At 41.5% G+C, this 25,915-nt stretch overlaps 1 protein-coding gene across 7 annotated transcripts in view; it reads left to right on the top strand.

Annotated features, from left to right (window-relative positions):
* synj1 (synaptojanin 1) overlaps nucleotides 1–25,915 on the top strand; it is a 100,208-nt gene that overhangs the window by 21,068 nt on the left and 53,225 nt on the right. For all 7 annotated transcript variants that reach the window (XM_036967229.1, XM_036967233.1, XM_036967234.1 and 4 more), the window contains exons 5-7: nucleotides 10,668–10,893; nucleotides 13,029–13,112; nucleotides 24,462–24,523. In XM_036967229.1, the coding sequence (XP_036823124.1) occupies nucleotides 10,668–10,893; nucleotides 13,029–13,112; nucleotides 24,462–24,523 (372 nt within the window). The remainder of the gene's footprint in view (nucleotides 1–10,667; nucleotides 10,894–13,028; nucleotides 13,113–24,461; nucleotides 24,524–25,915) is intronic.

Genomic DNA, 25,915 nt, shown 5'->3' on the forward strand with positions numbered 1-25,915 from the left:
GAGTGGAACACATTATATATACTAACCTCTTCTAGTGGGGAGTGGAACACATTATATATACTAACCTCTTCTAGTGGGGAGTGGAACACATTATATATACTAACCTCTTCTAGTGGGGAGTAGAACACATTATATATACTAACCTCTTCTTCTAGTGGGGAGTGGAACACATTATATACTAACCTCTTCTAGTGGGGAGTGGAACACATTATATATACTAACCTCTTCTTCTAGTAGGGAGTGGAACACATTATATATACTAACCTCTTCTAGTGGGGAGTGGAACACATTATATATACTAACCTCTTCTTCTAGTAGGGAGTGGAACACATTATATATACTAACCTCTTCTAGTAGGGAGTGGAACACATTATATATACTAACCTCTTCTTCTAGTAGGGAGTGGAACACATTATATATACTAACCTCTTCTAGTGGGGAGTGGAACACATTATATATACTAACCTCTTCTTCTAGTAGGGAGTAGAACACATTATATATACTAACCTCTTCTTCTAGTAGGGAGTGGAACACATTATATATACTAACCTCTTCTAGTGGGGAGTGGAACACATTATATATACTAACCTCTTCTTCTAGTGGGGAGTGGAACACATTATATATACTAACCTCTTCTAGTGGGGAGTGGAACACATTATATATACTAACCTCTTCTTCTAGTAGGGAGTGGAACACATTATATATACTAACCTCTTCTTCTAGTAGGGAGTAGAACACATTATATATACTAACCTCTTCTTCTAGTAGGGAGTGGAACACATTATATATACTAACCTCTTCTAGTGGGGAGTGGAACACATTATATATACTAACCTCTTCTAGTAGGGAGTGGAACACATTATATATACTAACCTCTTCTAGTGGGGAGTGGAACACATTATATATACTAACCTCTTCTTCTAGTAGGGAGTGGAACACATTATATATACTAACCTCTTCTTCTAGTGGGGAGTGGAACACATTATATATACTAACCTCTTCTAGTGGGGAGTGGAACACATTATATATACTAACCTCTTCTTCTAGTAGGGAGTGGAACACATTATATATACTAACCTCTTCTAGTAGGGAGTGGAACACATTATATATACTAACCTCTTCTAGTAGGGAGTGGAACACATTATATATACTAACCTCTTCTAGTAGGGAGTGGAACACATTATATATACTAACCTCTTCTAGTAGGGAGTGGAACACATTATATATACTAACCTCTTCTAGTGGGGAGTGGAACACATTATATATACTAACCTCTTCTAGTGGGGAGTGGAACACATTATATATACTAACCTCTTCTAGTGGGGAGTGGAACACATTATATATACTAACCTCTTCTAGTGGGGAGTGGAACACATTATATATACTAACCTCTTCTAGTGGGGAGTGGAACACATTATATATACTAACCTCTTCTAGTAGGGAGTGGAACACATTATATATACTAACCTCTTCTAGTGGGGAGTAGAACACATTATATATACTAACGTCTTCTAGTGGGGAGTGGAACACATTATATATACTAACCTCTTCTAGTAGGGAGTGGAACACATTATATATACTAACCTCTTCTAGTGGGGAGTGGAACACATTATATATACTAACCTCTTCTAGTAGGGAGTGGAACACATTATATATACTAACCTCTTCTAGTGGGGAGTGGAACACATTATATATACTAACCTCTTCTAGTAGGGAGTGGAACACATTATATATATATACTAACCTCTTCTAGTAGGGAGTGGAACACATTATATATACTAACCTCTTCTAGTGGGGAGTGGAACACATTATATATACTAACCTCTTCTAGTGGGGAGTGGAACACATTATATATACTAACCTCTTCTAGTGGGGAGTAGAACACATTATATATATACTAACCTCTTCTTCTAGTGGGGAGTAGAACACATTATATATACTAACCTCTTCTAGTAGGGAGTGGAACACATTATATATACTAACCTCTTCTTCTAGTAGGGAGTGGAACACATTATATATACTAACCTCTTCTAGTGGGGAGTGGAACACATTATATATACTAACCTCTTCTAGTAGGGAGTGGAACACATTATATATACTAACCTCTTCTTCTAGTAGGGAGTGGAACACATTATATATACTAACCTCTTCTAGTGGGGAGTGGAACACATTATATATACTAACCTCTTCTAGTGGGGAGTGGAACACATTATATATACTAACCTCTTCTTCTAGTGGGGAGTGGAACACATTATATACTAACCTCTTCTAGTGGGGAGTGGAACACATTATATATACTAACCTCTTCTAGTAGGGAGTGGAACACATTATATATACTAACCTCTTCTTCTAGTAGGGAGTGGAACACATTATATATACTAACCTCTTCTAGTGGGGAGTGGAACACATTATATATACTAACCTCTTCTAGTAGGGAGTGGAACACATTATATATACTAACCTCTTCTTCTAGTAGGGAGTGGAACACATTATATATACTAACCTCTTCTAGTGGGGAGTGGAACACATTATATATACTAACCTCTTCTAGTGGGGAGTGGAACACATTATATATACTAACCTCTTCTAGTAGGGAGTAGAACACATTAAATATACTAACCTCTTCTTCTAGTAGGGAGTAGAACACATTATATATACTAACCTCTTCTAGTAGGGAGTGGAACACATTATATATACTAACCTCTTCTAGTAGGGAGTGGAACACATTATATATACTAACCTCTTCTAGTAGGGAGTGGAACACATTATATATACTAACCTCTTCTGGTAGGGAGTGGAACACATTATATATACTAACCTCTTCTTCTAGTGGGGAGTGGAACACATTATATATACTAACCTCTTCTAGTAGGGAGTGGAACACATTATATATACTAACCTCTTCTAGTAGGGAGTGGAACACATTATATATATATACTAACCTCTTCTAGTAGGGAGTGGAACACATTATATATACTAACCTCTTCTAGTAGGGAGTGGAACACATTATATATACTAACCTCTTCTAGTAGGGAGTGGAACACATTATATATACTAACCTCTTCTAGTGGGGAGTGGAACACATTATATATACTAACCTCTTCTAGTAGGGAGTGGAACACATTATATATACTAACCTCTTCTAGTGGGGAGTGGAACACATTATATATACTAACCCTCTTCTAGTGGGGAGTAGAACACATTATATATACTAACCTCTTCTAGTAGGGAGTGGAACACATTATATATATATACTAACCTCTTCTAGTAGGGAGTGGAACACATTATATATACTAACCTCTTCTAGTAGGGAGTGGAACACATTATATATACTAACCTCTTCTAGTAGGGAGTGGAACACATTATATATACTAACCTCTTCTAGTAGGGAGTGGAACACATTATATATACTAACCTCTTCTAGTAGGGAGTGGAACACATTATATATATATACTAACCTCTTCTAGTAGGGAGTGGAACACATTATATATACTAACCTCTTCTAGTAGGGAGTGGAACACATTATATATACTAACCCTCTTCTAGTGGGGAGTAGAACACATTATATATACTAACCTCTTCTAGTAGGGAGTGGAACACATTATATATATATACTAACCTCTTCTAGTAGGGAGTGGAACACATTATATATACTAACCTCTTCTAGTAGGGAGTGGAACACATTATATATACTAACCTCTTCTAGTAGGGAGTGGAACACATTATATATACTAACCTCTTCTAGTGGGGAGTGGAACACATTATATATACTAACCTCTTCTAGTAGGGAGTGGAACACATTATATATACTAACCTCTTCTAGTGGGGAGTGGAACACATTATATATACTAACCCTCTTCTAGTGGGGAGTAGAACACATTATATATACTAACCTCTTCTAGTGGGGAGTAGAACACATTATATATACTAACCTCTTCTAGTAGGGAGTGGAACACATTATATATACTAACCTCTTCTAGTGGGGAGTGGAACACATTATATATATACTAACCTCTTCTAGTGGGGAGTGGAACACATATATATACTAACCTCTTCTAGTGGGGAGTGGAACACATTATATATACTAACCTCTTCTAGTGGGGAGTGGAACACATTATATATACTAACCTCTTCTAGTGGGGAGTGGAACACATTATATATACTAACCTCTTCTAGTGGGGAGTGGAACACATTATATATACTAACCTCTTCTAGTGGGGAGTGGAACACATTATATATACTAACCTCTTCTAGTGGGGAGTGGAACACATTATATATACTAACCTCTTCTAGTGGGGAGTGGAACACATTATATATACTAACCTCTTCTAGTGGGGAGTGGAACACATTATATATACTAACCTCTTCTAGTAGGGAGTGGAACACATTATATATACTAACCTCTTCTTCTAGTGGGGAGTGGAACACATTATATATACTAACCTCTTCTAGTGGGGAGTGGAACACATTATATATACTAACCTCTTCTAGTAGGGAGTGGAACACATTATATATACTAACCTCTTCTTCTAGTGGGGAGTAGAACACATTATATATACTAACCTCTTCTTCTAGTAGGGAGTAGAACACATTATATATACTAACCTCTTCTTCTAGTGGGGAGTAGAACACATTATATATACTAACCTCTTCTAGTAGGGAGTGGAACACATTATATATACTAACCTCTTCTAGTAGGGAGTGGAACACATTATATATACTAACCTCTTCTAGTAGGGAGTGGAACACATTATATATACTAACCTCTTCTAGTGGGGAGTGGAACACATTATATATACTAACCTCTTCTAGTGGGGAGTGGAACACATTATATATACTAACCTCTTCTAGTGGGGAGTGGAACACATTATATATACTAACCTCTTCTAGTGGGGAGTGGAACACATTATATATACTAACCTCTTCTAGTAGGGAGTGGAACACATTATATATACTAACCTCTTCTAGTGGGGAGTGGAACACATTATATATACTAACCTCTTCTAGTGGGGAGTGGAACACATTATATATACTAACCTCTTCTAGTGGGGAGTGGAACACATTATATATACTAACCTCTTCTAGTGGGGAGTGGAACACATTATATATACTAACCTCTTCTAGTAGGGAGTGGAACACATTATATATATATATATAACAGCTTCTTCTGGTGGGACAATTACATTTTTATACTCACAATTTTAAAGTGATTCTGAGAATCAGAGAAGTGTTTCGCTGAAAGTGATTGAGTATGAATTCTTACTAGTCCATATCTAGTCCTTACCTGGTCTACCTAGTCCTTTCCTGGTCTACCTAGTCCTTTCCTGGTCTACCTAGTCCTTACCTGGTCTACCTAGTCCTTACCTGGTCTACCTAGTCCTTTCCTGGTCTACCTAGTCCTTTCCTGGTCTACCTAGTCCTTACCTGGTCTACCTAGTCCTTTCCTGGTCTACCTAGTCCTTACCTGGTCTACCTAGTCCTTACCTGGTCTACCAAGTCCTTACCTGGTCTACCTAGTCCTTACCTGGTCTACCTAGTCCTTACCTAGTCTATCTAGTCCTTACCTGGTCTACCTAGTCCTTACCTGGTCTAGGGAGTGGAACACATTATATATACTAACCTCTTCTAGTGGGGAGTGGAACACATTATATATACTAACCTCTTCTAGTGGGGAGTGGAACACATTATATATACTAACCTCTTCTAGTGGGGAGTGGAACACATTATATATACTAACCTCTTCTAGTGGGGAGTGGAACACATTATATATACTAACCTCTTCTAGTGGGGAGTAGAACACATTATATATACTAACCTCTTCTAGTAGGGAGTGGAACACATTATATATACTAACCTCTTCTAGTGGGGAGTGGAACACATTATATACTAACCTCTTCTAGTGGGGAGTGGAACACATTATATATACTAACCTCTTCTAGTGGGGAGTGGAACACATTATATATACTAACCTCTTCTAGTGGGGAGTGGAACACATTATATATATACTAACCTCTTCTAGTGGGGAGTGGAACACATTATATATATACTAACCTCTTCTAGTAGGGAGTGGAACACATTATATACTAACCTCTTCTAGTGGGGAGTGGAACACATTATATATACTAACCTCTTCTAGTGGGGAGTGGAACACATTATATATACTAACCTCTTCTAGTGGGGAGTGGAACACATTATATATACTAACCTCTTCTAGTAGGGAGTGGAACACATTATATATACTAACCTCTTCTAGTGGGGAGTGGAACACATTATATACTAACCTCTTCTAGTGGGGAGTGGAACACATTATATATACTAACCTCTTCTAGTGGGGAGTGGAACACATTATATATATACTAACCTCTTCTAGTGGGGAGTGGAACACATTATATATACTAACCTCTTCTAGTGGGGAGTGGAACACATTATATATACTAACCTCTTCTAGTGGGGAGTGGAACACATTATATATACTAACCTCTTCTAGTAGGGAGTAGAACACATTATATATACTAACCTCTTCTAGTGGGGAGTGGAACACATTATATATACTAACCTCTTCTAGTAGGGAGAGGAACACATTATATATACTAACCTCTTCTAGTAGGGAGTGGAACACATATATATACTAACCTCTTCTAGTGGGGAGTGGAACACATTATATATACTAACCTCTTCTGGTAGGGAGTGGAACACATTATATATACTAACCTCTTCTAGTAGGGAGAGGAACACATTATATATACTAACCTCTTCTAGTAGGGAGTGGAACACATTATATATATACTAACCTCTTCTAGTAGGGAGTAGAACACATTATATATACTAACCTCTTCTAGTAGGGAGTGGAACACATTATATATACTAACCTCTTCTAGTAGGGAGTGGAACACATTATATATACTAACCTCTTCTAGTGGGGAGTGGAACACATTATATATACTAACCTCTTCTAGTGGGGAGTGGAACACATTATATATACTAACCTCTTCTAGTAGGGAGTGGAACACATTATATATACTAACCTCTTCTAGTGGGGAGTGGAACACATTATATATACTAACCTCTTCTAGTGGGGAGTGGAACACATTATATATACTAACCTCTTCTAGTGGGGAGTGGAACACATTATATATACTAACCTCTTCTAGTGGGGAGTGGAACACATTATATATACTAACCTCTTCTAGTGGGGAGTGGAACACATTATATATACTAACCTCTTCTAGTGGGGAGTGGAACACATTATATATACTAACCTCTTCTAGTGGGGAGTGGAACACATTATATATACTAACCTCTTCTAGTGGGGAGTGGAACACATTATATATATACTAACCTCTTCTAGTGGGGAGTGGAACACATTATATATACTAACCTCTTCTAGTGGGGAGTGGAACACATTATATATATACTAACCTCTTCTAGTGGGGAGTGGAACACATTATATATACTAACCTCTTCTAGTAGGGAGTGGAACACATTATATATACTAACCTCTTCTAGTGGGGAGTGGAACACATTATATATATACTAACCTCTTCTAGTGGGGAGTGGAACACATTATATATACTAACCTCTTCTAGTAGGGAGTGGAACACATTATATATACTAACCTCTTCTAGTGGGGAGTGGAACACATTATATATACTAACCTCTTCTAGTAGGGAGTGGAACACATTATATATACTAACCTCTTCTAGTGGGGAGTGGAACACATTATATATACTAACCTCTTCTAGTGGGGAGTGGAACACATTATATATACTAACCTCTTCTAGTAGGGAGTGGAACACATTATATATACTAACCTCTTCTAGTAGGGAGTGGAACACATTATATATACTAACCTCTTCTAGTGGGGAGTGGAACACATTATATATACTAACCTCTTCTAGTAGGGAGTGGAACACATTATATATACTAACCTCTTCTAGTGGGGAGTGGAACACATTATATATACTAACCTCTTCTAGTGGGGAGTGGAACACATTATATATACTAACCTCTTCTAGTGGGGAGTGGAACACATTATATATACTAACCTCTTCTAGTAGGGAGTGGAACACATTATATATACTAACCTCTTCTAGTGGGGAGTAGAACACATTATATATACTAACCTCTTCTAGTGGGGAGTGGAACACATTATATATACTAACCTCTTCTAGTAGGGAGTGGAACACATTATATATACTAACCTCTTCTAGTAGGGAGTGGAACACATTATATATACTAACCTCTTCTAGTGGGGAGTAGAACACATTATATATACTAACCTCTTCTAGTGGGGAGTAGAACACATTAAATATACTAACCTCTTCTTCTAGTAGGGAGTGGAACACATTATATATACTAACCTCTTCTAGTGGGGAGTAGAACACATTATATATACTAACCTCTTCTAGTAGGGAGTAGAACACATTAAATATACTAACCTCTTCTTCTAGTAGGGAGTGGAACACATTATATATACTAACCTCTTCTAGTGGGGAGTAGAACACATTATATATACTAACCTCTTCTTCTAGTGGGGAGTGGAACACATTATATATACTAACCTCTTCTAGTGGGGAGTAGAACACATTATATATACTAACCTCTTCTAGTGGGGAGTAGAACACATTATATATACTAACCTCTTCTAGTGGGGAGTAGAACACATTATATATACTAACCTCTTCTAGTGGGGAGTGGAACACATTATATATACTAACCTCTTCTAGTGGGGAGTGGAACACATTATATATACTAACCTCTTCTAGTAGGGAGTGGAACACATTATATATACTAACCTCTACTTCTGGTGGGGAGTGGAACACATTATATATACTAACCTCTTCTAGTGGGGAGTGGAACACATTATATATACTAACCTCTTCTAGTAGGGAGTGGAACACATTATATATACTAACCTCTTCTAGTGGGGAGTGGAACACATTATATATACTAACCTCTTCTAGTAGGGAGTGGAACACATATATGAGTATGATGTCTAGTCCATATCTAGTCCTTACCTAGTCTAACTAGTCCTTACCTGGTCTGCCTAGTCCTTACCTGGTATACCTAGTCCTTACCTGGTCTACCTAGTCCTTTCCTGGTCTACCTAGTCCTTACCTGGTCTACCTAGTCCTTACCTGGTCTACCTAGTCCTTACCTGGTCTGCCTAGTCCTTACCTGGTCTACCTAGTCCTTTCCTGGTCTGCCTAGTCCTTTCCTGGTCTGCCTAGTCCTTTCCTGGTCTGCCTAGTCCTTTCCTGGTCTGCCTAGTCCTTTCCTGGTCTGCCTAGTCCTTACCTGGTCTGCCTAGTCCTTACCTGGTCTGCCTAGTCCTTACCTGGTCTGCCTAGTCCTTACCTGGTCTACCTTACCTAGTCTGCCTCGACCTAACTTGATCTACCTAATCCTTTCCTGGTCTACCTAGTCCTTACCTGGTCTGCCTAGTCCTTACCTGGTCTGCCTCGACCTAACTTGATCTACCTAGTCCTTATCTGGTCCTACCTAGTCCTAACCTAGTCCTTATCTGGTCGTACCTAGTCATAACCTAGTCCTAACCTAGGTCATACCTGGTCCTAACCTAGGTCCTACCTAGTCCTGTCTTGCTGCTGCTACTTTCAGATGAATGCACTGACAGGATGAGAGCATCTGTTCAGTCACTAAAATGGAAACCTCAATACAAATGATTTATTTTCTCAATCCAAGTCGTATTATTGCACCGTACACATCATATTGTACCTCATAATCCTAGCAACACATTTCAGTTGAATGCATTGTTGTACAACTGACTAGGTATCCCCTTTCATATTGCACCTCATTATCCTAAAGCTCATATCGCACCTCATTATCCTAATGTACATATTGCACCTCATAATCATAGCTCATATCGCACCTCATTATCCTAATGCACATATTGCACCTCATAATCATAGCTCATATCGCACCTCATTATCCTAATGCACATATTGCACCTCATAATCATAGCTCATATTGCACCTCATTATCGCAGCTCATATTGCACCTCATAATCATAGCTCATATTGCACCTCATTATTGCAGCTCATATTACACCTCATTATCCTAAAGCTCATATTGCACCTCATAATCATAGCTCATATTGCACCTCATTATCGCAGCTCATATTGCACCTCATTATCCTAAAGCTCATATCGCACCTCATAATCATAGCTCATTTTGCACCTCATTATCACAGCTCATATTGCACCTCATTTATTGTACCTCATTATCCTAAAGCTCATATCGCACCTCATAATCATAGCTCATATTGCACCTCATTATTGCAGCTCATATTCCACCTCATTATCCTAAAGCTCACTTTGCACCTCATTATCACAGCTCATATTGCACCTCATTTATTGCACCTCATTATCCTAAAGCTCATATCGCACCTCATAATCATAGCTCATTTTGCACCTCATTATTGCAGCTCATATTCCACCTCATTATCCTAAAGCTCATATCGCACCTCATAATCATAGCTCATATTGCACCTCATTATTGCAGCTCATATTCCACCTCATTATCCTAAAGCTCACTTTGCACCTCCTATGCCGTCTCATAGTGTGGCCGATCTGCTGGCGTTGCGCTTAGTGCATCATGGCTCTGCACCTGGTGTGTAGTTTGGTTGACGTGTATCTCGTCTCCCCCAGGAACCAGTCCCTTCACCTTCACCTAAAGCACTACGGTGTGAACTGTGATGACTGGTTGTTGAGGTTGATGTGCGGCGGCGTAGAGATCAGGACGATCTACGCAGGTCACAAACAGGCCAAGGCCTGCGTCATCTCCCGCCTCAGCTCAGAGAGGGCCGGGACGCGCTTCAACGTCCGAGGGGCCAACGATGACGGACAGGTGGCCAACTTCGTAGAGACTGAACAGGTAGGTCTCGAGGGAGGGAGATGTAAAAAAAATACTGTCATAAAAATGTTTGTTTTTTTTATTCACATTTTACATGTAAATGGTCTATTGTAGCAATGACACATCGTTTTCTAAAGGCTTTGTAATGATCTAAAAAAAAGGTATACTCTCCCAATTAATCGAATACTAACTTCCGCTCTGATATTCGAATAATCATGCCCATCTGTAATATCAACATTAACACTATGTATTCATATTTAATTTTATACATATATACATATATACATATATATCTTAATCACAACAATTACAGAAGGGAATAACAAACGTTTCTCTCGGCACTGTGGCTGTCCTCTACTCCAGCCTATCCACACTAGTGTCTGAGTCTGTGCGTCCATGCATATCTCTCTGACTATAGTATGGGGCGGCAGGTAGCCTAGTGGTTAGAGTGTAGGGGCGGCAGGTAGCCTAGTGGTTAGAGTGTAGGGGCGGCAGGTAGTCTAGTGGTTAGAGTGTAGAGGCGGCAGGTAGTCTAGTGGTTAGAGTGTAGGGGCGGCAGGTAGCCTAGTGGTTAGAGTGGAGGGGCGGCAGGTAGCCTAGTGGTTAGAGTGGAGGGGCGGCAGGTAGCCTAGTGGTTAGAGTGGAGGGGCGGGAGGTAGCCTAGTGGTTAGAGTGGAGGGGCGGGAGGTAGCCTAGTGGTTAGAGTGTAGGGGCGGGAGGTAGCCTAGTGGTTAGAGTGGAGGGGCGGCAGGTAGCCTAGTGGTTAGAGTGGAGGGGCGGCAGGTAGCCTAGTGGTTAGAGTGTAGGGGCGCCAGGTATCCTAGTGGTTAGAGTGTAGGGGCGCCAGGTATCCTAGTGGTTAGAGTGTAGGGGCGCCAGGTATCCTAGTGGTTAGAGTGTAGGGGCGGCAGGTATCCTAGTGGTTAGAGTGTAGGGGCGCCAGGTAGCCTAGTGGTTAGAGTGGAGGGGCGCCAGGTAGCCTAGTGGTTAGAGTGTAGGGGCGCCAGACAGCCTAGTGGTTAGAGTGGAGGGGCGCCAGGTAGCCTAGTGGTTAGAGTGTAGGGGCGGTAGGTAGCCTAGGGATTAGAGTGGAGGGGCGCCAGGTAGCCTAGTGGTTAGAGTGTAGGGGTGCCAGGTAGCCTAGTGGTTAGAGTGGAGGGGCGCCAGGTAGCCTAGTGGTTAGAGTGTAGGGGCGGTAGGTAGCCTAGTGATTAGAGTGGAGGGGCGCCAGGTAGCCTAGTGGTTAGAGTGTAGGGGCGGCAGGTAGCCTAGTGGTTAGAGTGTAGGGGCGGCAGGTAGCCTAGTGGTTAGAGTGTAGAGGCGGCAGGTAACCTAGTGGTTAGAGTGTAGGGGCGGCAGGTAGTCTAGTGGTTAGAGTGTAGGGGCGGCAGGTAGCCTAGTGGTTAGAGTGTAGGGGCGGCAGGTAGCCTAGTGGTTAGAGCGTTTGGGCCAGTAACTGAAAGGTTGCTGGATCGAATCCCCGAGCTGACAAGGTAAAAATCTGTCGTTCTGCCTCCTGAACAAGGCAGTTAACCCACTGTTCCTCCAGTAGGCCGTCATTGTAAATGAGAATGTGTTCTTAACTGACTTGACTAGTTAAATAAAGGGTTAGAAAATAAAAAGTCAATACATGTGTGGTTGTGTATGTCGGAGGATCTGGGAGACAAATGACCGTCTTCTATGGATGACTAAAGTATTGTTCTCCTTGTCTTCTTCTTCCTTCTTCTGTCTTCTTCTTTCTTTTGTCTTCTTCTTTCTTTTGTCTTCTTCTGTCTTCTGTCACCTTCTTCTTCTGTCTTCTTCTGTCTTCTTCTGTCTTCCGTCTTCTTCTTCTGTCTTCTTCTGTCTTCTTCTGTCTTCCGTCTTCTTCTTCTTTTGTCGTCTTCTGTCTTCTTCCTTCTTCTGTCTTCTTATCCTTCTGTCTTCTGTCACCTTCTTCTTCTGTCTTCTTCTGTCACCTTCTTCTTTTGTCTTCTTCTGTCTTCTTCTTCTTTTGTCTTCTTCCTTCTTCTGTCTTCTTCCTTCTTCTGTCTTCTTCCTTCTTCTGTCTTCTGTCTTCTTCTTCTGTCACCTTCTTCTGTCACCTTCTTCTTCTGTCACCTTCTTCCGTCTTCTTCCTTCTATCTTCTTCCTTCTTCTTCTTCTTCTGTCTGCAGGTGATCTTCCTGGATGACCAGGTGTCTTCCTTCATCCAGATCCGTGGTTCCATTCCTCTGTTCTGGGAGCAACCAGGAATACAGGTAGGATGATGGGTCTGCACCTGACAACAATATGGAAGCTGTAAATATTGACTTCAATAGGATCGCGCACTCAAACTATATACAGTACCAGGCAACAGTTTGGACACACCTACTCATTCCAGGGTTCTAGAACACCTCCTCATTCCAGGGTTCTAGAACACCTACTCATTCCAGGGTTCTAGAACACCTACTCATTCCAGGGTTTTAGAACACCTACTCATTCCAGGGTTCTAGAACACCTACTCATTCCAGGGTTCTAGAACACCTACTCATTCCAGGGTTCTAGAACACCTACTCATTCCAGGGTTTTTCTTTATTTTTTAAAACTATTTTCTACATTGTAGAATAATAGTGGAGACATCAAAACTATGAAATAACACACATGGAATCATGTAGTAACCATGTAGTAACCAAAAAAGTGTTAACCTCTATAGGGTTCACCGGCCAACATCCGGTGAAATTGCAGAGCGCCAAATTCAAATGAAATTACTATAAATATTTAACTTTCATGAAATCACAAGTGTAATAAATCAAAAATAAAGCTTAACTTGTTGTTAATCCAGCCGTTGTGTCAGATTTCAAAAAGGCTTTACGGCGAAAGCAAACCATGCGATTATCTGAGGACAGAGCTCAGCACACAAAACATTACATACCAGCCAAGTAGATTAGTCACGAAAGTCAGAAATAGCAATAAAATGAATCACTTGCCTTTGATCTTCGTATGGTTGCACTCACAAGACTCCCAGTTACACAATAAATGTTTGTTTTGTTCGATAAAGTTCCTCTTTATATCCAAAAACCTCCATTTTGTTGGCGCGCATTGTTCAGTAATCCAATGGCTCAAATGCAGTCACAACAGGCAGACGAAAAATCTAAAAAAGTATCAGTAAAGTTCGTAGAAACATGTCAAACGATGTTTATAATCAATCCTCAGGTTGTTTTTAGCCTAAATAATCGATAATATTTCAACCGGACAACAGCGTCGTCAATATAAAAGAAAAGCAAGAAAGGCGCGCTCTCGGTCGGGCAAACAGCTCTGGGTCCATCCCACTATCCACTGACTCAACGTTGTCATTCTCCCTCATTTTTCAGAATAAAAGCCTGAAACAATGTCTAAAGACTGTTCACAACTAGTGGAAGCCATAGGGAATTGAATCTGGGTCCTATCCCTTTAAATGGTTGGATAAATACTTATTTTCCACCAGGACTTGTGAGGCGTCTGTTTCTTGCTCTGTTGTGCCCCGGGGCCTCACACTCCTCTTTCTATTCTGGTTAGAAACTATTTGTGCTGTTCTGTGAAGGGAGAAGTACACAGAGTTGTACGAGATCTTCAGTTTCATGGCAATTTCTCGCATGGAATAGCCTTCATTTCTCAGAACAAGAATAGACTGATGAGTTTCAGAAGAAAGTTCTTTGTTTCTGGCCATTTTAAGCCTGTAATCAAACCCACAAATGCTGATGCTCCAGATACTCAACTAGTCTAAAGAAGGCCCATTTTATTGCTTCTTTAATCAGAACAGTTTTTAGCTGTGTTAATATAATTGCCAGTTTTATTGATTCTTTAAATCAGAAAAACGGTTTTCAGCTGTGCTAACATAATTTAAAAAGGTTTTCTAATGAACAATTAGCCTTTTAAAATTATAAACTTGGATTTGCTAACACAGCGAGCCATTGGAACACCGGAGTGATGGTTGCTGATAATGGGCCTCTGTACGCCTATGTAGATATTCCATAAAAAAATCAGCCGTTTCCAGCTACAATAGTCATTTACAACATTAACAATGTCTACACTGTATTTCTGATCAATTTGATGTTATTTTTAATGGACAAAAAACTTGCTTTTCTTTCAAAAACAAGGACATTTCCTAAGTGACCCCAAACTTTTGAACGGTAGTGTATATTAACATTGGGCTGGCTGATCTTTTTCTAAATATACACACAGTGGCCAGTTTATTAGATACACCCATTTAGTACCATGTCGGACCCACATTTGCCTCCATAACAGCCTGAATTCTTCGGGGCGTGGAAATGTTGCTCAATTGGTATCAAGGAACCTAACGTGTGGCAGGAACACATTCCCCTCACCATTACACCACCACCACCAGACAGGATGGGGCCATGGACTCATGCTGCTTATGCCAAATCCTGACTCTGCCATCAGCATGACGCAACATGCTATTTTTCAGTGTTGGTAATCACGTGTCCACTGGAGCCACTTCTTCTTGTTTTTAGCTGATAGGAGTGGAACAAGTTGTGGTAGTCTGATGCAATCGCCCATGTGTTGTTGTGGGTTCCAAAATGTCGTTCTGTTCACAACTGTTGTTACTGCGCCGTTATTTGCCTGCTTGTGGCCCTGCCTGTTAGCTTGCACGGTTCCTTGCCATTCTCCTTCGACCTTCTCATCAACAGGCTGTTTTTTTTTGTGCGTCGCTACGTGGATAGAAACCAACATGGCAGAGAGCTGTTCCGCTAATACCATCCGTCACTGAAAGTTACAGAGCCTTCAGAAAGTATTCACACATTTGAACTTTTTTTCGCGTTTTATTGTTTTACAGACTGAATTTAAAACGGATTACATTTAGATGTTGTGTCACTGGCCCACTCAGGCAATACCCCGTAATGTCAAAAGTAGAATTATGTTTTGGCACATTTTTACAAATTATTTACAAATGAAAATATGAAATGTTTTGAGTCAATAAGTATACAAACCCTTTGTTATGGCAAACCTAAATAAAATCAGGAGTATAAATGTACTAAATAATAAAACCACTGGGCCTCGAGGGACACCCCCCCCCCAGTCAAGCTAATGAGCAGTCAGACTGCAACATTCTAAAAGTGTAATTCATACGTATCATATATATTATCGCAAATGTTTTAATAATTTGGTTATCTTTATGACGGTCTAAGGTAACATTCGATTATGATTTTTATTTTAAATAACACAATAGCGTTTTCAATAGTTTGTTACAATTTTTTTATTTTTACAGTTTTGACATAAATCTATGACAAGACCTGAAAATGGTTGTCTAGCAACAATCAACAAGCAATTTGACAAGAGTTTGAAGAATTTAGAAAATAATAATGGGCAAATGTTGCACAATCCAAGTGTGGAAATCTCTTAGAGGCTCACCCAGAAAGACACACAGCTGTAATCGCTGCCAAAGGTGCTTCTACAAGTATAGACTCAGGCGTGTGAATACTTATGTAAATGAGGTATTTCTGAATTTCATTTTCAATAAATGTGCAAATATTATGTCATTATGGAGTATTGTGACGTCATTATGGAGTATTGTGACGTCATTATGGAGTATTGCGACGTCATTATGGAGTATTGCGACGTCATTATGGAGTATTGCGGCGTCATTATGGAGTATTGTGACGTCATTATGGAGTATTGTGACGTCATTATGGAATAATGTGACGTCATTGTGGAGTATTGTGTGACGATAGGGTCGTGAGAATTTATTTAATCAGTTTTGAATTCAGGCTGTAACACAACAAAATGTGGAGTAAGTCAAGGGGTATGAATACATTCTGGAGGCACTGTAGTGTGAGGAGACTGGAGGGGTTTGACAACTTCTTCTATGGTAGATGAGTCACACGTGGAGACAGCTTCTTCTATGGTAGACAAGTCATACAGAGAGACACCTTCTTCTATGGTAGACAAGCCATACAGAGAGACACCTTCTTCTATGGTAGACAAGTCATACAGAGAGACACCTTCTTCTATGGTAGACAAGTCATACAGAGAGACACCTTCTTCTATGGTAGACAAGCCATACAGAGAGACACCTTCTTCTATGGTAGACACGCCATTACATAACAATGAATGGACACCGAGAAGAGTTGGCTGATAAAAACAGGCTGAAGCACCAGGCTACCGGAAGAGGCTTTGGTAGTAATCCCATCCATCAGCTGTCTCTCTGGCAATTTAGCCAGGGGACAAGGTTACTTTGGTAGTAAGTTGTAAGTAGCCTTGTCCGAGCCAGAACAGCCCACAGGGCAGGAGCCCATCTCCTGTTTCTGTAGCGTGAGGCAGTTTGATGTACAAGTACATCCCCTGGACAGGTTTCTAGTAGCAGCAAAACAAAATTCTCAGTGAAGGCTCCAGCAGCATGTAAACCATGGCCGTATAGTAAACCATGGCTGTATAGTAAACCATGGCTGTATAGTAAACCATGGCTGTATAGTAAACCATGGCTGTATAGTAAACCATGGCTGTGGGCAGTAAACCATGGCTGTATAGTAAACCATGGCTGTATAGTAAACCATGGCTGTATAGTAAACCATGGCTGTATAGTAAACCATGGCTGTATAGTAAACCATGGCTGTGGGCAGTAAACCATGGCCGTATAGTAAACCATGGCTGTATAGTAAACCATGGCTGTATAGTAAACCATGGCCGTATAGTAAACCATGGCTGTATAGTAAACCATGGCTGTATAGTAAACCATGGCTGTGGGCAGTAAACCATGGCTGTGGGCAGTAAACCATGGCTGTATAGTAAACCATGGCTGTATAGTAAACCATGGCTGTATAGTAAACCATGGCTGTATAGTAAACCATGGCTGTACAGTAAACCATGGCTGTATAGTAAACCATGGCTGTGGGCCGTAAACCATGGCTGTGGGCAGTAAACCATGGCTGTATAGTAAACCATGGCTGTGGGCAGTAAACCATGGCTGTATAGTAAACCATGGCTGTATAGTAAACCATGGCTGTATAGTAAACCATGGCTGTATAGTAAACCATGGCTGTATAGTAAACCATGGCTGTATAGTAAACCATGGCTGTATAGTAAACCATGGCTGTGGGCAGTAAACCATGGCTGTACAGTAAACCATGGCTGTATAGTAAACCATGGCTGTATAGTAAACCATGGCTGTATAGTAAACCATGGCTGTATAGTAAACCATGGCTGTATAGTAAACCATGGCTGTATAGTAAACCATGGCTGTGGGCAGTAAACCATGGCTGTATAGTAAACCATGGCTGTATAGTAAACCATGGCTGTATAGTAAACCATGGCTGTGGGCAGTAAACCATGGCTGTATAGTAAACCATGGCTGTGGGCAGTAAACCATGGCTGTATAGTAAACCATGGCTGTACAGTAAACCATGGCTGTACAGTAAACCATGGCTGTATAGTAAACCATGGCTGTGGGCAGTAAACCATGGCTGTATAGTAAACCATGGCTGTATAGTAAACCATGGCTGTACAGTAAACCATGGCTGTGGGCAGTAAACCATGGCTGTATAGTAAACCATGGCTGTATAGTAAACCATGGCTGTATAGTAAACCATGGCTGTATAGTAAACCATGGCTGTATAGTAAACCATGGCTGTATAGTAAACCATGGCTGTGGGCAGTAAACCATGGCTGTATAGTAAACCATGGCTGTATAGTAAACCATGGCTGTATAGTAAACCATGGCTGTATAGTAAACCATGGCTGTACAGTAAACCATGGCTGTATAGTAAACCATGGCTGTATAGTAAACCATGGCTGTGGGCAGTAAACCATGGCTGTATAGTAAACCATGGCTGTATAGTAAACCATGGCTGTATAGTAAACCATGGCTGTGGGCAGTAAACCATGGCTGTATAGTAAACCATGGCTGTATAGTAAACCATGGCTGTATAGTAAACCATGGCTGTACAGTAAACCATGGCTGTATAGTAAACCATGGCTGTATAGTAAACCATGGCTGTATAGTAAACCATGGCTGTATAGTAAACCATGGCTGTATAGTAAACCATGGCTGTATAGTAAACCATGGCTGTGGGCAGTAAACCATGGCTGTATAGTAAACCATGGCTGTGGGCAGTAAACCATGGCTGTATAGTAAACCATGGCTGTACAGTAAACCATGGCTGTACAGTAAACCATGGCTGTATAGTAAACCATGGCTGTATAGTAAACCATGGCTGTATAGTAAACCATGGCTGTGGGCAGTAAACCATGGCTGTATAGTAAACCATGGCTGTATAGTAAACCATGGCTGTATAGTAAACCATGGCTGTATAGTAAACCATGGCTGTATAGTAAACCATGGCTGTATAGTAAACCATGGCTGTACAGTAAACCATGGCTGTATAGTAAACCATGGCTGTATAGTAAACCATGGCTGTGGGCAGTAAACCATGGCTGTATAGTAAACCATGGCTGTATAGTAAACCATGGCTGTATAGTAAACCATGGCTGTATAGTAAACCATGGCTGTATAGTAAACCATGGCTGTATAGTAAACCATGGCTGTATAGTAAACCATGGCTGTATAGTAAACCATGTCTGTATAGTAAACCATGGCCGTACAGTAAACCATGGCTGTGGGCAGTAAACCATGGCTGTGGGCAGTAAACCATGGCTGTGGGCAGTAAACCATGGCTGTGGGCAGTAAACCATGGCTGTGGGCAGTAAACCATGGCTGTATAGTAAACCATGGCTGTACAGTAAACCATGGCTGTGGGCAGTAAACCATGGCTGTGGGCAGTAAACCATGGCTGTATAGTAAACCATGGCTGTATAGTAAACCATGGCTGTATAGTAAACCATGGCTGTGGGCAGTAAACCATGGCTGTATAGTAAACCATGGCTGTGGGCAGTAAACCATGGCTGTATAGTAAACCATGGCTGTACAGTAAACCATGGCTGTACAGTAAACCATGGCTGTATAGTAAACCATGGCTGTGGGCAGTAAACCATGGCTGTATAGTAAACCATGGCTGTATAGTAAACCATGGCTGTACAGTAAACCATGGCTGTGGGCAGTAAACCATGGCTGTATAGTAAACCATGGCTGTATAGTAAACCATGGCTGTATAGTAAACCATGGCTGTATAGTAAACCATGGCTGTATAGTAAACCATGGCTGTATAGTAAACCATGGCTGTGGGCAGTAAACCATGGCTGTATAGTAAACCATGGCTGTATAGTAAACCATGGCTGTATAGTAAACCATGGCTGTATAGTAAACCATGGCTGTATAGTAAACCATGGCTGTACAGTAAACCATGGCTGTATAGTAAACCATGGCTGTATAGTAAACCATGGCTGTGGGCAGTAAACCATGGCTGTATAGTAAACCATGGCTGTATAGTAAACCATGGCTGTATAGTAAACCATGGCTGTGGGCAGTAAACCATGGCTGTATAGTAAACCATGGCTGTATAGTAAACCATGGCTGTATAGTAAACCATGGCTGTATAGTAAACCATGGCTGTATAGTAAACCATGGCTGTATAGTAAACCATGGCTGTATAGTAAACCATGGCTGTATAGTAAACCATGGCTGTGGGCAGTAAACCATGGCTGTATAGTAAACCATGGCTGTGGGCAGTAAACCATGGCTGTATAGTAAACCATGGCTGTACAGTAAACCATGGCTGTACAGTAAACCATGGCTGTATAGTAAACCATGGCTGTATAGTAAACCATGGCTGTATAGTAAACCATGGCTGTGGGCAGTAAACCATGGCTGTATAGTAAACCATGGCTGTATAGTAAACCATGGCTGTATAGTAAACCATGGCTGTATAGTAAACCATGGCTGTATAGTAAACCATGGCTGTACAGTAAACCATGGCTGTATAGTAAACCATGGCTGTATAGTAAACCATGGCTGTGGGCAGTAAACCATGGCTGTATAGTAAACCATGGCTGTATAGTAAACCATGGCTGTATAGTAAACCATGGCTGTATAGTAAACCATGGCTGTATAGTAAACCATGGCTGTATAGTAAACCATGGCTGTATAGTAAACCATGGCTGTATAGTAAACCATGTCTGTATAGTAAACCATGGCCGTACAGTAAACCATGGCTGTGGGCAGTAAACCATGGCTGTGGGCAGTAAACCATGGCTGTGGGCAGTAAACCATGGCTGTATAGTAAACCATGGCTGTATAGTAAACCATGGCTATATAGTAAACCATGGCTGTATAGTAAACCATGGCTGTACAGTAAACCATGGCTGTGGGCAGTAAACCATGGCTGTGGGCAGTAAACCATGGCTGTGGGCAGTAAACCATGGCTGTGGGCAGTAAACCATGGCTGTGTAGTAAACCATGGCTGTGGGCAGTAAACCATGGCTGTGTAGTAAACCATGGCTATGGGCAGTAAACCATGGCTGTGTAGTAAACCATGGCTGTGGGCAGTAAACCATGGCTGTGGGCAGTAAACCATGGATGTGTAGTAAACCATGGCTGTGGGCAGTAAACCATGGCTGTGGGCAGTAAACCATGGCTGTGGGCAGTAAACCATGGCTGTGCAGTAAACCATGGCTGTAAAGACTCCAGTAGCATGGCTGTGCAGTAAACCATGGCTGTAAAGACTCCAGCAGCATGGCTGTGCAGTTTCTAGGCCTGTAGAATGTAACGGTAACCTCTGTGTAACACATTAATTATTCAAGACCTCTAGACTCACCTAGAAGCGTGTTTATTGGCTGACTGACTGAAGAGGCTCATCTCAATAGGTTGTCCAGGTGTTCAATTTATTCTCTATAGTTTTACTCACAGTCAGACCTCCTCCTTCAATGGCCAAACCTTGAATTCTGCACCTGTGTCACAAACAAACAAAACAACAACACTATTTTGCTCAAAACATATATATATATCTTTTTACCCTTAAGTGTGTGTACTAGACTGTATTTGTACTTGGAATATTGTTTTTCAACAGGAAAATAATAGCTGGAGTGGGACTTGTATTAAGCACTGTGAGGACAGGCAGAGGGTGATGTAATGCCAGCCCAGGCTAGCTGCACGACTGTGAACATGGGAGGTAATAAATCACACAAAAACAGTCATATGTTCAGGTACGCCTACCTGAGGCAAAGGGGGAGAGGAAAGGTAGTGTTGATTTGACAGAGGAGGCTGAGGGGGAAACAGGCTGAGGCCCGTAGTGGGGGAAGACAGAGCCTCAAGGAGCATTTACCAATATCCCTTCTGAGTCTGCCAGGGTGTGCCCCTGTGTGTGTGTGTGTGTGTGCCCGTGTGTGGAGTGAGAGCGTGAGGTGTGTGTGTGTGTGTGTGCACCCGTGTGTGTGTGCCCGTGTGTGTGCCCGTGTGTGTGTGTGCCCGTGTGTGTGCCCGTGTGTGGAGTGTGCCCGTGTGTGTGTACTTAGCTGCGTCTGTGACTCACTCAGTGTGACTCAGTCTGTGCAAGAAATGAGAGAAGGAACGAGAGGCCAGTAATGGGAAGGTAGAAACGGACAGATGGACAGATTGAGACAGATGGACAGATTGAGACAGATGGACAGATTGAGGCGGAGCCAGAGAGATAGCATGCGGATTCTGACAGACACCAGGACAATGGAGGAGCTTCCTCCCCCTGTTTAGGACACGCCAGTCCCCCTCTGTCTGTGACAGACACCCAGGCTGAAATGACACCCTATTCCCTATATAGTGCACTACTTTAGACCAGAGCCCTATGGCACCCTATTCCCTATATATAGTGCACTACTTTAGACCAGAGCCCTATGGCACCCTATTCCCTATATATAGTGCACTACTTTAGACCAGAGCCCTATGGCACCCTATTCCCTATATATAGTGCACTACTTTAGACCAGAGCCCTATGGCACCCTATTCCCTATATATAGTGCACTACTTTAGACCAGAGCCCTATGGCACCCTATTCCCTATATATAGTGCACTACTTTAGACCAGAGCACTATGGAACCCTGTTCTCTATATAGTGCACTACTTTAGACCAGAGCCCTATGGCACCCTATTCCCTATATATATATATAGTACACTGCTAGCATTTTTCTTTATTTTTCTACATTGTAGAATAATAGTGAAGACATCAAAACTATGAAATAACACATATGGAATCATGTAGTAACCAAAAAAGTGTTAAACAAATCAAAATATATTTTTATATTTGAGATTCTTCGAAAGTAGCCAGTCTTTTGCTTTGATGAACAGCTTTGCTCTTGGCATTCTCTCAACCAGCTGGAATGCTTTTCCATGAATTCCCCATAGACCAAATGATACATCTACTCATCTCAGAGGCAGAAGGATGGGCGTAATGATTCAGGACGACCAGATTGCTAGGAGAAAAGCAGCAGCCATATGGGGGAATCGGCTTGTTTCAGCTAGTTTAAAAAAATCTTGTTCTAGATACCATGTCTTTTTTTTTATATGTTGTTTTGACAATTATGTAATTATGTAAAAATTCTGGCAAATGAATGATTGACTTTGTTAGGAAGAGAAACAGTTGGCAACGAGCCAGGTGGCCCAAACTGTTGCATTGTACCCTGACTCTGCTTGCACTGAACGCAAGAGAATTGACACACTATCCCTAGTTAATATTGCCTGCTAACATGCATTTATTTAACTAAATATGCAGGTTTAAAACATATATATATATATACTTCTGTGTATTGATTTTAAGAAAGGCATTGGTGTTTCTGGTTGGGTACATTCATTCGTGCAACGAATGTGCTTTTTTTTGCGAATGCGCTTTTGTTAAATCATCACCCGTTTGGCGAAGTTGAAGTAGGCTGTGATTCGATGATAAATTAACAGGCACCGCATCAATTATATGCAACGCAGGACAAGCTAGATAAACTAGTAATATCATCAACCATGCGTAGTTAACTAGTGATTATCTGAATATTGATAGTTTTTTTTCCAAGATAAGTTTAATGCTAGCTAGCAACTTGCCAAGGTCCTTTTGACGCTGAACTCGCGCAACAGGTGGTCAGCCTCCCACGCAGTTTCCTCGTGGATTGCAATGTAATCGGCCATAATTGCCGCCCGAAAAGGCCCAATTTACAGATTAAGAAAATTTGAAATGGACCTCTCGTTTTGAGTCCTGTCACGTCTATGCTAATATGGCTAAAATTCACTAGCTAGATAACCAACGACTGTAACGATGTATTTGAGAGACAAGTGCTCATAGTGCATTTATTTTTTTAGTTCGTTTTAGAGTCTAATATAATAGTTGAAGTAAAGTTTGTCTCCCAAACAGGTTTGTTAATTATTTTAATTCATTGTACTGAATAGTTTATTTTTTTTAATGATTTAGTTTCTGTTTAGTATTATAACCTTAGTGTGTTCATTTGACTCCCTAGTGATGGGTGTATCTGGGTACTACAGAGGATGACCACATGACCCTGCTGTCTTTCTCTCTCACCCTCTTTCTCTCCCTGTCTCTCTCCTTCTCTCTCTCCCTCCCTGTCTCTCTCCCTCCCTGTCTCTCTCCCTCCCTGTCTCTCTCCCTCCCTGTCTCTCTCCCTCCCTGTCTCTCTCCCTCCCTGTCTCTCTCCCTCCCTGTCTCTCTCCCTCCCTGTCTCTCTCTCTCCCTGTCTCTCTCTCTCCCTGTCTCTCTTTCTCTCTCCTAAAGGTGGGCTCTCATCGCGTCAAGCTCTCCAGAGGGTACGAGGCCAACGCACCGGCTTTTGAGAGGTAATTATTCTGTTTCCTTCAGTCTTGTTAGCTGCGTAAACCTCACAGTAGTGAGAGGAGATGAGAGGAGACACCCCCTCTGGACCAGAGTCATATTGGGGATAGGGCACTACTCTGGACCAGAGTCATAATGGGATAGTGCACTACTCTGGACCAGAGTCATAATGGGGATAGGGCACTACAGAGGGTATAGGGCACTATCGACCAGAGTCATATTGGGGATAGTGTACTATGGACCAGAGTCATATTGGGGATAGTGTACTATAGACCAGAGTCATATTGGGGATAGTGCACTACTCTGGACCAGAGTCATAATGGGGATAGTGCACTACTCTGGACCAGAGTCATAATGGGGATAGTGCACTATGGACCAGAGTCATATTGGGGATAGTGCACTACTCTGGACCAGAGTCATAATGGGGATAGTGTACTCTGGACCAGAGTCATAATGGGGATAGGGCACTACAGAAGGAATAGGGTGTCTGTCTACTTCTACTAGGTCACAGAGAGAGAGAGAGAGAGACATTAAACTCTAGTCTTGTTGACATTAGCAAGGCTGCAGTAGGATCTAAATGCTACTCTACTGAACAGAAATATGAATGTGTAACATGTAAAGTGTTTGGGCCCATGTTTCATGAGCTGAAATATCTTTTGAAATAAAAGATCCCAGAAATTTTCCAAATGTACAAAAAGCGTATTGCTCTCAAATTTTGTGCATAAATTTGTTTACATCCCTGTTCATGAGTATTTCTCCTTTTCCAAGATAATCCATCCACCTGACAGGTGTGGCATTTAAAAAAAGCTGATTAAACAGTGTGATCATTACACAGGTGGACCTTGTGCTGGGGGCATTTAAAAGGCCATTCTAAAATGTGCAGTTTTGTCACACAAAGCAAAGCCACAGATGTCTCAGGTTTTAAGGGAGCGTTCAGTTGGCGTGCTGACTGCAGGAATGTCCACCAGAGCTGTTGCCAGTTAATTTAATGTTCGTTTCTCTACCATAATCCGCCTCCAACATTGTTTTAAATAATTTGTCAGTACGTCCAACCGGCCTCACAACCGCAGACCACGTGTAACCACACCAGCCCAGGACCTCCACATCCAGCTTCTTCACCTGTGGGATCATCTGAGACCAGCTACCCAGACAGCTCATGAAACTGTGGGCTTTGTATAAATGAAGAATTTCTGCACAAACTGTCAGAAATCGTCTCAGGGTCTGCGTGCTCGTCGTCCTCACCAGGGAAGTTCACCTGCGTGCTCGTCGTCCTCACCAGGGAAGCTCACCTGCGTGCTCGTCGTCCTCACCAGGGAAGTTCACCTGCGTGCTCGTCGTCCTCACCAGGGAAGCTCACCTGCGTGCTCGTCGTCCTCACCAGGGAAGCTCACCTGCGT

This window comes from Oncorhynchus mykiss, chromosome Y (assembly GCF_013265735.2).
Source record: "Oncorhynchus mykiss isolate Arlee chromosome Y, USDA_OmykA_1.1, whole genome shotgun sequence".
Lineage (NCBI taxonomy): Eukaryota > Metazoa > Chordata > Actinopteri > Salmoniformes > Salmonidae > Oncorhynchus > Oncorhynchus mykiss.